The 16,224-nt window shown below is 35.6% G+C and overlaps 1 protein-coding gene across 1 annotated transcript in view; it reads right to left on the reverse strand.

The window, feature by feature from the left end:
• PRMT3 (protein arginine methyltransferase 3) overlaps nt 1-16,224 on the reverse strand; it is a 122,806-nt gene that overhangs the window by 71,934 nt on the left and 34,648 nt on the right. Inside the window, exon 10 of the mRNA XM_005891851.2 lies at nt 11,918-12,017. Coding sequence (XP_005891913.2) covers nt 11,918-12,017 — 100 coding nt within the window. The remainder of the gene's footprint in view (nt 1-11,917; nt 12,018-16,224) is intronic.

The raw sequence follows: 16,224 nt of genomic DNA on the forward strand, positions 1-16,224 counted from the left end.
CTAATAAGTATACAATGGTAATTTTAGAAAGATTTATTAAAACAAGATACAAAAAACTCAAACCATAAAGAAGTTTGATAAATTTGATACACAAAGTTAAGAATGTCTATTCATCAAATTACACCAAAAAAAGAGAGAAATGACAAGCCACACACTGCCAACAAATAGAGAATAATGTATCTGTTAAGACAAGCTAGGTTACTCTGCACTAACAAACACCCAAATAACCAACTAAAACCAAAACAGACTTCTTTCTGATATGACAGATTGACAAGAAACATTGCTTATTATAATCACTCAGGGATCAGGGAAGTCACAGGGCCATACCTAACTTCAAAGGAGACAGAAAAAACATTCTATTATGTGCCTCAAAACAAAGAGAAGCAAAAGATATGAGAGTAGGCCAAGTAACAGTTTGATAATTATAACAGATAAGACACTCTTTCAGAAAATAAAAAGACAAAAGTCACAAACAGAATGATAAGCAAAAGAAATGAACAGAAATTTTATAGAAGAAAATGCTGAAATGAACTATAAGTTCATTTAAAACTGTTGTAGTTTTGATTTCCATTTATCTAATAATGAGCAATCTTGAGCATCTTTTCATGTGTCTACTAGCCATCTGTATGTCTTCTTCAGAGAAATGTCTGTTGAGGTCTTCTGCCCATTTTTTGATTGGGTTGTTTGTTTTTCTGATGCTAAGCTATATGAGCTGCTTATATATTTTGGAGATTAATCCTCTGTCAACTGCTTCATTTGCAATTATATCCTCCCATTCTGAGGGCTGCCTTTTTATCTTGTTTTTTGCCTTCCTTGGCTGCAATTTTTTTTAAGAGGTAAAACTCTGTTTGCAGATGACATGATACTATACAGAGAAAACCCTAAAGATACTATCAGAAAATTACTAGAGCTAATAAGTGAATATAGTGAAGTCCCAGGATACAAAATCAGTACACAAATATCCTTTGCATTCCTAGACACTAACAGTGAAAAATCAGAAAGAGAAATTAAGGAAATCAACTCACTCACCACTGCAACAACCAAAAAAAGATACCTAGGAGAAGAGTTGGACTATAAAGCTGAGCGCCAAACAACTGATGCTTCTGAACTGTGGTGTTGAAGACTCTTGAGAGTCCCTTGGACTGCAAGGAGATCCAACCAGTCAATCCTAAAGGAAATGAGTCCTGAATATTCACCTGAAAGACTGATGCTGAAGCTGGAACTCCAATACTTTGGCCACCTGATGCAAAGAACTGACTCCTTGGAAAAGACCTGACGCTGGGAAAGATTGAAAGTGGAAGAAGGGGACGACAGAGAATGAGATGGTTGGATGGCATCACCAACTCAATGGACATGAGTTTGAGTATGCTCCAGGAACTGGTGATGGACAGGGAAGCCTGGAGTGCAGTCCACAGGGTCGCAAAGAGTCGGACACTACTGAGTGACTGAACTGAACTGAGGAATAAACCTATCTATGGAGACAAAAGAGCTGTATACAGAAAACTATAAGACGTGAATGAACAGGTGGACAGACATATGATGTTCTTGGATTGGAAGAATCAATATCATGAAAATGACTACAACCCAAACCAATCTACAGATTCAATGCAATCTGTATCAAATTACAATGGCATTTTTTCACAGAACTAGAATGAAAATTTCACAATTTGTATGGAAATGCAAAAGACCACAAATATCCAGAGCAATCTTGAGAAAGAAGAATCAAGTTGGTTTTCGTGACTTCAGACTATACTACAAAGTTACAGTCATCAGGAGAGTACAATACTGGCACAAAACAAAATACAGACCAATGGAACACAATAGAAAGCCCAGAGATAAATTCACATACCTAGGGGCACCCTGTCTTTGACAAAGGAGGTAAGAATATATTAAGACAATGGAGAAAACATAGTCTCTTCAATAAGTACTGCTGGGAAAACTGGACAACTATGTGTAAAAGAATGAAATTAGAACATTTCCTAACACCATACACAAAGATAAACTCAAAATGGATTAAAGACCTAAATGTAAGACCAGAAACTATAAAACTATTTGAGAGAAACATAAGCAGAACACTCTTGGACATAAATCACAGAAAGATCCTCTATGACCCACCTTCTAAGGTAATGAAAATCATGGCTTCTTTAACTTGTCCCTTGAAGTACTAAGGGAATGAATTGAAATTCCAAGCAATTAGGGAATACTTAACTAAAATCAGCTCTGCAAGGGCTCAAAAAAGTATGGAAGGCAGGTGTTTTATCTTAAGAATCTGTGAGAATTTTGTATTTCACTCCATAAAAATAATAACGATGCCCCCCTTGAAGCTTCATACAGATATAATTTGTCATTTCTCAAACACATGATTAGGGGTTTTCTAAAGCCATGTTGTGAAGCACTGGATCAAGAGTATTTATTATAAACTGGTGCAATTTATATGATTACTCATGGCATATGAATCAAATATCTGTCCCAGGATAATTCTTTAGTAGAACCACTTCATACTAATTATTATAATAATTATGACTGAGCCAACTCAGTTACATGAAACAGAGCTTGTAATGAACACCCATCTGCTTGCAAATCCAAACTGTTAAATTTTAGGAGCTTACTTTCATTCTCTGGCAGAGGTAAACAGTATTATTGGAAAAAAAATGTTTTAAATTGCTATACAATGTTAGAGTTTGAAATCAAAATTAACAAAAACTTCCTGTTCTCTGGCTAATATACTGAAAAATTTTTGTAAGGACAGTTGATTCATACTTTTGAGTAACTTATGCCCTTTACCTTCATAATTAGAATAATTTACAACTTATTGAGCAAACATTTTTTTTTTAAAGTAATGCATACAGGACTTAAGCACAACTAGAATCCAACATGGCACAGGGAATTATGGAGAGCCAAAAACAAATAAACCAATCAAATCAATCATATATCATATATGAGCACAGAATCTCTTGGTAAATGCAACTTTCAGAACTTTGATGAAAGAGACATAAAACATCTAAAATATATTTCAAAAGCAAAACCTTTATCCACAATACATAAGTGTTTCAATATAAACACTTTGCTTAAGGGACTAAATATTTTCACTTACATTTGGTCTCAAGCCCCAAAGTGTTAAATTTCTCCTATAGCTTTCAAGATTACAAAACAGCCTCCTCTCTAGAGTAAGAAATAAAATGGCTGCAGAGTGTGATCTAAACTTTAAACAAATATTAAGATTAAATAAAGGAGAGGCTGAGGAGTGATTAAGAATGCAAGTAAGAACATATATAAAGATTATAAAACAAATAATTGAACATAAGAGGCCTATTCTTAATTATATTTTTACTGTTTTCATTTTATTCTTAATTCAGAATAAAGAAAAAAAATACTTACAAACCACAATTTTCGATTCAGCATTCAAGTACTGTAACTATTTCTCTGTTAATATTTAAAATACTAAAAAAAAAAAGCCTATTGAATGTGTATTTTATACTTTACCTGAAATCATTATGTAATATTAGTACTGTCTCTAATTTATTTACAGAGCAGCAAACTCAGAATTATTCTTGAAATAGACATATAATACATTTTAATATGAAGAAAAATACAAAAAACCCCAACCCCAATAATCCACATTCATCAGCTGATGTTTGTATTTCTTTGCATTCATTATAGGCAGAGTCAATTAGTAAATACTAGCCATTGAAATAGAGGGTCTTCTGCTTTTACAAAGGGCTCAAAAGCCAAGAGAGAAGCACCAAGTATGTTCTTCCCTCAAGTATTAATATTCCTGATTTCACATATATTATCATTTCCAGCTTTTATTAACTGAATAATCTACTCAAGTAGCCCATTCTTTAGTTAAAGAGTCCTTAAAAGTTTGTACAACTTTCAAAATGAGTGGCTAATTACTGAGATCTTATTATGTGCCAGAATGTTTTATGAAATTTCCATGTATTAATTCATTTAATCCTCACAAAATCCATATAAAGTAGGTACTATTGCTGTCCTCATTTTAGAGAGAAGGAAACTGAGGCACAGACAGGTTCAGTAATAGACCCAAGGTAACAAACCAAGATGCAGCAAAAGAGCACCAAGAATTCAGGTGGCCTGACTCTAGAGCAATAAATACTCTTAACTCTGTCTCATCTGTGCCTTCCTCTGATGTAGAGAAAATTATAAATAAGATTGTGTCTGTGGCCAGTGAATTTCTATCTGGAAAAGTTCTCTTATATATTCTCTCATCATTTATTCATACTGATCCCTTTGACAAATTCTGACCATATCAAGTAAAACCTGGTTCCCAATCTTAGAGAATGGAGAAAGGTTTATCAACAATGAATTCTAATACACTGTAAAAGTATATAATAGAAGCTTAAACTAAATTGCAAAGAAAGGGGGAAAGAGATTTTTTATGTGATCAAGGGGCAAAAAGGGAAAGCTGCACAGGTGAGGTGATGTCTGAAATGAGTCGTGCAGAAATTGTGGCAGGTTGCCAGACAGGGACAGTAGAACACATTAAAAGAAATAAGTCAATCTGCTAACACATATTTCTCTCATCATCAGTATATTCCATTAAAAGACAAATTATTTGTCAAAAATATAAACAACATGATTTTAGAAAGAGAAATAAAGGATACTAAAACAACAGTAGTCTCTGTAATCAAAAGAACATGTTTTACAATGAATTTTATGTATCTTATTTTTTATTCTGAAGCATTTATTGGCTTCCCAATGGTAAAGAACATGCCTGCCAATGCAGGACACACAGACATGGCAACCCACTCCAGTATTCTTACGTGGAGAATCTCATGGACAGAGGAGCCTGGCAGGTTACAGTCCAAAGGGCTGCACAGAGTCAGACACGACTGAAGTGATTAAGCATTTGTTTTTTTAATTATTATCATATTGACTGATTTTAAAAAATACCACAAGTCGGGCAATAAAAAGATGACTTTTTCTCTGATGGAACAACAACAAAAAAATAAGAAATATAAGGGAAAAAACTAACCAGAGAATATAGAGTTGAAAGTTACATCTTACATTTCCTTATCTTGAACCACTAGACATTAGATTATATCTACTCTTAAGTAAACAAAATACATACTAGACATAGACAATTTTATTTTGCTTAAAATTTTCAGGGTAATATACATAAAAGAGAAAAAAGAAGACTAAAAAAACCCTTAAATTCAGGTCATAAGCATATTTCTTATCAACAACTGGAAAGGCAAAAATGTACCTGTACGATTAAAAATTTGTGTTGCAAATCAATCTCTTATGCTTTCCCTAGCACTAAGATTAATTTAGCTTATATAACTTACTAAACTACTTACATAATTATTATTACGTCATTTAAGGTAAGAAGACAAATCAGGAAAGGCCACCTAATCTTCATGGCAGTTGGCTGACATGGCATGGCTTCATTGCCAGACCAAACTAAAAACAACAAAAACATTCCAACAGTTGAAAATGTAACCTATGACACACTTCACGGCCCAGATTCTAGTGTTGATAAACCAAATGACAAGTCATGTTTCTAAGTGATAAATTCTAAAGTGATAAAAGCCTGAAAAGCTATTTACCAACAATAAAGAGTATTAAATGTGAACGAAAGATACCCCATCATTGTGGGTGTGGGCGGCACATGCATGCACATTACATAGACACCGATGCTGGTGAAATGGGATGGGAAAGCTGAGAAAATTTTAGGTCACTTCTGTGAAAAGCAAGTCTAGACAGAAAAATTACAAAGGACAATCTGAATGTATACAATACGTGATCGTGACAATGTAACTTAAAGTTCACCTAATGTATAATTTTGCTGATGGTCCTGATGATAGAAAATAACATGTCCAAACAAGATTCATCTCTGGCAATTGTATTATGCAGTGCCAGGATCTTATCTATGTAAATATTTGTAAGGAGACCATGCTGAAAACTTAGATGGCAAACAACAACATCAAATCAGTCTATCTGGGCTTACTGGCTCACAGGACAAGAATCAGGGATGCTTACTTTGAACAGCATCATTAGGCCATCAGAAATGAGAGGTCATAAAGAATGGCTCTATTGGTACAGTAAAATGTAAAATATGAGAACAGATATTCATAGGCATACATAGTAATATTCTATAGAAATTAAACTTTCTATTTAACTGATAACAATTTTATCAAATAGAAATTTCATTCAATAACAATGAAAATGTAAAAGTAAAGAGAGGCCTAAATATGGAAACTTCTAAATCTAAGAGGCAAGTTTATTAAATGACATGCTAACAACAATGATTTAGGTTTTAAAAACACATTCTTATCTGAGAACATCTTGCAAAATAAAAGCAAAGTTCGTGAACAGCTGCAGACAAAAAACATATCTAAATTAAGCCATGAAACAGTTAGCGGACCATAGTCGAAGCAAACAGATGTACATCTCTACAATATATGATGCCTACATTGCTATATTGGATTACAAGTTCATTAAACATCTGTGTCCAATTCTTCAAGGTACTTTTTTTTTGTTTTTTGGTTCTTTCTGGTTCAAAATACTTTTAAAAAGAAAAAAAAAACACTATGCCATAGTTTAAATTTTAATTATTCTGATTTTTGAATCCCTACTGCTATATGTAAAAAAAAAGAAAAGAAACTTCCAAAGACAGGATTCTATGCAAGGTATTTTAATTCTAAAATGCTGGTCCAAGAAAACATGGCTTTAAAAATCATTGTTTAAACAACTTGGGTTTAAGTAGGAAAATGCACTGGTCATAACAAACACCCTCTTCCCAACAACACAAGAGAAGACTCTATACATGGACATCACCAGATGGTCAACACCGAAATCAGACTGATTATATTCTTTGCAGCCAAAGATGGAGAAGCTCTATACAGTCAACAAAAACAAGACCAGGAGCTGACTGTGGCTCAGATCATGAACTCCTTATTGCCAAATTCAGACTTAAATTGAAGAAAGTAGGGAAAACCACTAGACCATTAAGGTATGACCTAAATCAAATCCCTTATGATTATGCAGTGGAAGTGAGAAACAGATTTAAGGGCCTAGATCTGATAGATAGAGTGCCTGATGAACTATGGAATGAGGTTCGTGACACTGTACAGGAGACAGGGATCAAGACCATCCCCATGGAAAAGAAATGCAAAAAAGTAAAATGGCTGTCTGGGGAGGCCTTACAAATAGCTGTGAAAAGAAGAGAAGCGAAAAGCAAAGGAGAAAGGGAAAGATATAAACATCTGAATGCAGAGTTCCAAAGAATATCAAGAAGAGATAAGAAAGCCTTCTTCAGCTATCAATGCAAAGAAATAGAGGAAAACAACAGAATGGAAAAGACTAGAGATCTCTTCAAGAAAATTAGAGATACCAAGGGAACATTTCATGCAAAGATGGGCTCAATAAAGGACAGAAGTGGTATGGACCTAACAGAAGCAGAAGATATTAAGAAGAGGTGGCAAGAATACACAGAACTGTACAAAAAAGATCTTCACGACCCAGATAATCACGATGGTGCGATAACTGACCTAGAGCCAGACATCCTGGAATGTGAAGTCAAGTGGGCCTTAGGAAGCATCACTACGAACAAAGCTAGTGGAGGTGATGGAATTCCAGTTGAGCTATTCCAAATTCTGAAAGATGATGCTGTGAAAGTGCTACACTCAATATGCCAGCAAATTTGGAAAACTCAGCAGTGGCCACAGGACTGGAAAAGGTCAGTTTTCATTCCAATCCCAAAGAAAGGCAATGCCAAAGAATGCTCAAACTACCGCACAACTGCACTCATCTCACACGCTAGTAATGTTCAAAATTCTCCAAGCCAGGCTTCAGCTGTATGTGAACTGTGAACTTCCTGATGTTCAAGCTGGTTTTAGAAAAGGCAGAGGAACCAGAGATCAAATTGCCAACATCCGCTGGATCATGGAAAAAGCAAGAGAGTTCCAGAAAAGCATCTATTTCTGCTTTATTGACTATGTCAAAGCTTTTGACTGTGTGGATCACAATCAACTGGAAAATTCTGAAAGAGATGGGAATACCAGACCACTTGATCTGCCTCTTGAGAAATCTGTATGCAGGTCAGGAAGCAACAGTTAGAACTGGACATGGAACAACAGACTGGTTCCAAATAGGAAAAGGAGTTCGTCAAGGCTGTACACTGTCACCCTGTTTATTTAACTTCTATGCAGAGTACATCATGAGAAACGCTGGACTAGAAGAAACACAAGCTGGAATCAAGATTGCTGGGAGAAATATCAATCACCTCAGATATGCAGATGATACCACCCTTATGGCAGAAAGTGAAGAGGAACTCAAAAGCCTCTTGATGAAAGTGAAAGAAAAGTTGGCTTAAAGCTCAACATTCAGAAAACTAAGATCATGGCATCTGGTCCCACGACTTCATGGGAAATAGATGGGGAAACAGTGGAAACAGTGTCAGACTTTATTTTTCTGGGCTCCAAAATCACTACAGATGGTGACTGCAGCCATGAAATTAAAAGACGCTTACTCCTTGGAAGGAAAGTTATGACCAACCTGGATAGCATATTCAAAAGCAGAGACATTACTTTGCCAACAAAGGTCTGTCTAGTCAAGGCTACGGTTTTTCCTGTGGTCATGTATGGATGTGAGAGTTGGACTGTGAAGAAGGCTGAGCGCCGAAGAATTGATGCTTTTGAACTGTGGTGTTGGAGAAGACTCTTGAGAGTCCCTTGGATTGCAAGGAGATCCAACCAGTCCATTCTGAAGGAGATCAGCCCTGGGATTTCTTTGGAAGGAATGATGCTAAAGCTGAAACTCCAGTACTTTGGCCACCTCATGCCAAGAGTTGACTCATTGGAAAAAGACTCTGATGCTGGGAGGGACTGGGGGCAGGAGGAGAAGGGGACGACAGAGGATGAGATGGCTGGATGGCATCACCGACTCGATGGACGTGAGTTTGAGTGAACTCCGGGAGTTGGTGATGGACAGGGAGGCCTGGCATGCTGCGATTCATGGGGTCGCAAAGAGTCAGACACGACTGAGTGACTGATCTGATCTGATCTGAAAAAATGTTGGATATATTTTAGGAAGCATACTTGCTTCTTGTTTAATTACGTAATTAGAATTTTCCAGCATCCAGGCTCAGAAATTCTAGTATATGTACCGAAGTTAGGAGAGGATCTAGAATATATTATAAATGATATTGCCAAGCCACAAAGATGACTCTATAACTGCTGTAAGTTACAGTGTCTAATGCTCCTTCTAATGTGTTTAACAAATCTACTAGACACCAACCTCACTGATGCATACAAGGAAAGGCTGACAGCAAGATGATGCAAACTCTAAAATTACACCTTTGTGCAGAAAAAAAGAAATTTCTTAGCCATCACATGCTGGACATATGTTTTTTTTCCCCTTTCTGAAGGGTTTCTGAAAGAACGTTTGTGAAAGCATCTCAGAATGCACCTTTTCATCTCGGGTTCCAGTGACTCAGTATTGCTTATGTGACGCTGCCTTCCTGATAGAGGCAGAGATCATTCCTGACCAAACCCCCAAAATAAAAAAGTACTGCAACAAGAGCCCAGGGTCAGGGTCACACAGTGGATGCTGGAATTATGAGTGGTTTGTCAGGTAGGAATTGGAGCCACAAAACAAACAATTTCTGCCAGCAACACCACCAGAGGCAAAAAAAAGAAAATGCCCTGGCTTCTCCTTTCATAAATCTCCCATTAGATTTCCCAAGCCAGCTGAAGTTGGCTGTCACAGGAGCCGAGGAAAAGCCACCTGCAGTGTTAGCCCTTCTCCATCAGACAGCAGAAAACAGAAGGGTGTAAAATGAGTCTTAGGGAAACAAGCCCAAGACCAGCACACCTTTCCATAAAGCTCACATCATACCTGTGACAATCTCATAAATTCACTCAACCTAGCTAGGTTTTTGTTATTATACCAACTGGCTCTAAGATTTCAATTTCATATTAATACTTCTCTTGAGAGTCCCTTGGACTGCAAGGAGATCAAACCAGTCCATCCTAAAGGAAATCAGTCCTGAATATTCATTGAAAGGACTGATGATGAAGCTGAAAGTCATATACTTTTGGCCACCTGATGCGAAGAGCAGACTCACTGGGAAAGACTCTGATGCTGGGAAAGACTGAGGGCACGAGGAGAAGGGGACAACACACGACAAGATGGTTGGATGGCATCACCAACTCAATGGGCAAGAGTTTGAGCAAACTCCCACAGTTAAGGAGGGAAGCCTGGTCTGCTGCAGTCTGTGGGGTTGCAAAGAGTCAGAAATGACTGAGCGACTGAATGACAATACTTCTAGACAGTGTTTCAAGTTTCAAAATGAAAGTTCCTGAAACATCAATATCCAGAAGGATAATTCTGCTAACCTGGTCAAGAACTACCAGCTAGTTAACTGAGGTGACAGGAAGTTTTAGTAAGGTCTATCTTTTAGTTTGCTTACAGTGTAATTTGGGGTAATTTAAAAGATGCATTTCCCAAGAAAAATAAAATGATTCTTAGAGAAGTAAGGACTACATTAGGCAATACTTAGTACAAACTACTTAAAGCTGCTGTCAAGCAGATGCCTCATATGCACTTTTTCCAAAGCACCTTTTTGTGGTCTTTAAAGAGATGTTAGATTTTCAGTTATATATAACTAAATTACTTCTCACTCAATTTTAAAGGGAAATCAGAGTACTGATACACATTACTTGGTTAAGAAGAACAAGGGTATTATGATCAAGAATTGTTAGAAGCCAACCTTAGCATGAAAAAACTCAACATACTGTTTCAGATGCAAAAGAGTAACTGCCAACAACAGTGACTGTCATAGGGTTAGGGTCTATGTCATAGGCTCTGAACTGAAATCACGACATTAAATCTGAACACTGCAAAAGCACTCTAATTCTAGCTATTTTGCTAGAATTGTTATTCAAAAGTTATAGATAATTACAAAGCAAAACTCATTCTTTTCAAGAAATTTTGATAAATTCACTTAATTAAAATACAGGTATCAAATACAGTTTCTTTAAAAAAAAAAAAAAAAAACCTTAACACTTTCCAAATGGCTATCCAGAACTACTATATACTAGTCTTAACAGAAGTGGCGTATCAACAGGTCAAATCAGTTGACAAATGCCATTAATTTTACTTTACAGACACTTTAAATACTCTGACCTTGATTTGTGGTTTCAAAAGCAAACTATAAAGCTATATAATAATATACCTTTACTTCATTATTTTAATAATGCCAATAAATACTATTTTATGTGGTATAGGTGGAAAAGCAAATGGCAACCCACTCCAGTATTCTTGCCTGGAGAATCCCATGGACGGAGGAGCCTGGTCGGATACAGTCCACGGGGTCACAAAGAGTCGGACACGACTGAGTGACTTTACTTCAATAACTCATGGAGAAGGCAGTGGCAACTCACTCCAGTACTCTTGCCTGGAAAATCCCATGGATGGAGGAGCCTGGTAGGCTGCAGTCCATGGGGTTGCTAGGAGTCATAACTAAGTGACTTCACTTTCACTTTCACTTTATGTGGTATAGGACACATGACTAAAGAGATCAGAAAGATAGGCTATTCGATATGACAACAACAGTAGCAACATCACATTATTTTGACATGAACAGTCTTAGTAAATCCTTAAAGAATCCTTGCAGGCTTTTAGGCAAACACAGTTAGGTCTCAACAAATCTAGAAAGTAATATTAAGACTTTAAAATTAAAAAAGATAATTTATTCTCTTCTTAAAGATTACAAATTGCCAGTAAATAAGTGCCGCTGCAGAATAAACTACCATAAAAACACTGTAGCTATTTTTAAAATAATGCTATCATTCTGCCATTTATCAAATATAATAAAATGCATAATACTTGCTACTTTATTCATTGCCTTTAAAAAAAATTAATAAAAGTAGTTCTGTGTGCAAACACTTACCATCCACTCGGATATAATAACATCCACTTTTTCTACAGGAAGACGAACTTCTTCAATTTTTCCTTTAATTAGTGTAACAGTATCTTCAAGTTTATTTAATCTGAAAAATGCCATAATGAACAAATTGAAACAAATTCTGAAAACTAGTCAAACTACAAAAATTCTTGGCAACTGTTATTACTTTATAGAACTCAAAGTATGTTTGTTCAAAGTTTTCTTACTCCCTGGCATTATAATCGCTCTTTGGTCACTTCATGAATCCCCAAGAATGTTTGTGGTTAATACCACAATACAGCTGAACCAGTGTTTAAAAGTACAGCATGAAAAGAAACTCAAACCCTATTAAGAATACATATCAATAAAGTTAAAAAAAAAAAAAAAAGTTTTTAAAGGGAGAGGTGGAAACAGACCAGTATATTTTAAAGAGAAGTAGCTTGCCATAGCAGCAGAGAGTTAGGCCCAGAAGCTTTACTCTTAATTCCAGGTCCTCTAGCACTTGTCAGCTAAGTGATTTTCAACAAATTATGTAACATCTCATTGAGCCTGAAATCAAGTGTAAAACAGAAATAGATACCTTCCCAAACTATTAACACTTCTATTAACAGTCTATTATGAAGATGAGACATTTGTGAAAGCTATGTACACATCCTCTAGCACTATACAACAGCAAGGTATTATCATGAATAACAATAATATTGCATGTTACATAAACTTGAAACTTTCCTCCAATCATAAATTATTTAACTTTGTCCAACAGCATTCATTAGATACTTTTATATGCTTGGTCATAAGATTAGCACATATTTTTCATCCCCTTCTTTTGCAATTTCAAATAAATAACAGAGAATTTCAAAAAGCTAAAAGTAATCTACTAAGTTTGTATCTAGTTAAATAAATTTGCAGTCTTCAAAGGCTGTATATCTGAATTACAAAAGATTTTTTTCTGCAAACAATGGAGCGATTTTCCTCCTGTAAATTTCACTGAAGTATTATATACATAAAACTAAATGCATTTTTAAGGGTAAATTTTTCTGAACTAAAAAAAGAAAAAAACAAGAGATATCTGAGTGGCCACCATCATCATATGGATTATTTTATGTAGAATATTACAATTTTCTCAAAAAGATGCATTACTGCTCTTTCCCACAAAACCCTCCTATCCACACCCAACTACTGATTTCTTTCTTTTACTACATATTATGATTTGTATTTTGTAGAGTTTTATATAAACAGATCATATTGAATGTACTCCTTTGTGTCTGGTTTCTTTCAATAAGTGTACTTTTTAAATTAATGCCTATTTTTCTGTATATTGGAAGTTCAATCCCTAGTTATTGTTGAGTAGTATCCCACTATATGAATAAAACACTTTTTGTCTATCCACACATCTGACGATGGATTTCTGGATTTCCACTTTTGGACTACAATGAATAAAGCTGCTATAAATATGTATGTACAAGAAGTACTCCGTCAAATGGAAGTGATAGAGCTTTTTAAGAAATTGCCAGTTTGTTTTACAAAGTTCATATATGATTTTACATTCTTACAAGCAATATGTGAGCATTTCTATTGTTTCACATCCTTGTAAACTTAGTATGAAGTGAAGTGAAATGAAGTTGCGCAGTTGTGTCGGACTCTTTGCAACCCCATGGACTGTAGCCTACCAGGTTCCTCAGTCCATGGAATTTTCCAGGCAAGAATACTGGAGTGGGCTGCCATTTCCTTCTCCAGGGGAATCTTCCCAACCCAGGGATCGAATCCGGGTCTTCCGCATTGTAGGCAGACGCTTTACCATCTGAGCCACCAGGGAAGCCAGTATAGGATCTTTTTAATATTAACTTTTTGGTAAGATCTCATTATGGTTAAAAATTGAACTTTCCTAATGCAAGTCTTTTTTCCATATGCTTACTAGTCATAATTCCCTATTATCTTTTGCTCAAACATTTTAACCATTTAAAAACTGGATCAGTTGTATTCTTATTTTTGAATTTAAAAAATTCTTTACATTTCTGGATAAAAACTCTGGAAGAAAATAGTGAATATTTTCTTCCAACCTGTGGCTTCTTTTTATTTCTGTAATAATATGTTTTAAAGGCTAAAGTTTTTTAATTTCGATAAAGACCAATTTATCATTTTTTTTCTTTCATGGTTCATGCTTTTGGTGCTTTTCATATCCAAGAAATTTTTGCCTACATCAAGTATTTTGACCTATGCTTTCTTCTAAATTTTTTTAGTTTCCATTTTGAGTTGATTTTTCCAATATATCATCATGATCTTTTTCCCGTATATAATGAAAAAACTTTGTTAGAAAAACTATCATGAGTGATAGCTGCAACTCTGTTGAAGAAAAAGTTTCACCAACCCACGGAATTACTTCAGAATCATTGTCAAAAACCAGCTAAGCATAGATGTGTAAGCTTATCTCTGGACTTTCAATTCTGCGCCAAGATTTAGATGCACGTCCTCGCACTAATACAACATTTTCTTGATTCTTATACTTAAAGTCATAAAGTCTGACAGAATATATCCTTTAACTTCATTCTTCTTTTAAAATTCTTTTGGATATTCTAGGCCATTTGTTTCCATATGAATTTTAGAATCAGCTCATGGTATCATTCTACATTTTTTAGTGTTTATGTCTTCAACATATTTTGCTAAATTTACCCCTAAATGTTTAATGATTTTGATTGCATTGTAATGGTATGTACTTTTTAAGTTTCAATTTCTAGTTGTTTACAGATAATAACAGAAGCATAACTGATTTTCATATTTTGACCCTGAATCCCACTGACTGTCATAAAGGGTTTAGCTTTAGCACAGTTTTAGTGGCTATATTAGAGATTTCTTAGGATTTTTACGTGTACTTGATCATGTCACTTGGGAGTAATGAGTCTTAGTTCTATTGTATTTACTGCCATTTATTGCCTTCCTTTAAATGTATTTATGGCACTTGTTAGATCCCCCGAGACAATGCTGAATAGAATTGGCAAGAGTGGACATTCCTTGTTTTATTTTCAGTTATAAGGGGGCAGCATTCATTAACTGTTACTTAAGATACATTTCCTAATGGTCCAGTGGTTAAGAATCCATCTGCCAATACAGGATCCCTGGTTCGGGAAGATTCCACGTGCTGCAGAGCATCTAAGCCCACGTGTCGTAACTACTGAAGCCAGCCTGCCTAGAGAGTGCAAGCTGCAGCTACTGAGCCTGCACGCTGCGACTAGGGAAACCTGTGCGCCTGGAGCTTGTCCTCTGCAACGAGAGAGGCGCTTCAGTGAGGAGCCCCGCACCACAAGGGAGAGCAGCCCCTGCCTGCCACAACCAGGGAAAGTCCGTGCACAGCAACAAAGACCCAGTGCAGGCAAAAATAAGTATTTAAAATAGCCTCAAAAAAAAAAAAAAATCAGAAAACATTTCTACTGAGTTATTAATAAGTTTTGTAGGGAATGGTTCAAATCCTGGTGACCATGAGCATCTTCACAGGCTTTTTCTTTGCAGGTATCACTGTAGAAAATGTTGCAAGATACCAGAGAAATACATGGCAAGGAAATATTGACCAATGTCAGAGGGTACACTGGGGAAGAAGCTGTTAAAACAGTTCATGCACAGCACCTACTGGGGGACATTCATTTCATGGATGTGACTTAGCATCCTAGCATTGTCTGAAAGATTGTTAGAAATATGAGAAATACACTTTGATATGCTTTAATTTTCACTGTCTTGTTTTGTGTTTTTTATAGAAATACAACCAATTTTTACATACTATGTTTTCATACTATGAACAATTATATGCCAACAAACTGAACAACCTAGAAGAAATGGACAAGTTTCTAGCAATATATGCCTATCAAAACTAAATCAAGAAGAAATAGATAATCTGAACAGACCAACCACTAGAAGTTTAACAGAATCTGCAAAAATAATAAAAAATTCCCTGCAAACAAAAGTCCAGGAACAGATGGCTTCACTGAGGAACTCTACCAAACATACAAAGAAGAATTTACATTGATCCGTCTCAAACTCTTCCAAAAGACTAAAGTGGAGGGAGCACCCCCAAAGTCATTCTATGAAGCCATCAACGCAGTGATATCAAAATCAAAGACAATACTTAATATATATATATATATAAAAATTAGAGGCCAGAATACCTAATATATATATATTTGATCTCTAATATCTTTGATGAATTCATCAAAGAAGCCAATATCTTTAACGAATATAGATGCAAAAAATTTTCAACAAACTATTAGTAAACTAAATCCAAAAACATATAAAAAAGATCATACGCCATGATCAAGCTGGATTCA

The sequence above is a fragment of the Bos mutus genome, chromosome 29 (genome assembly GCF_027580195.1).
Source record: "Bos mutus isolate GX-2022 chromosome 29, NWIPB_WYAK_1.1, whole genome shotgun sequence".
Taxonomy (NCBI): Eukaryota; Metazoa; Chordata; class Mammalia; order Artiodactyla; family Bovidae; genus Bos; species Bos mutus.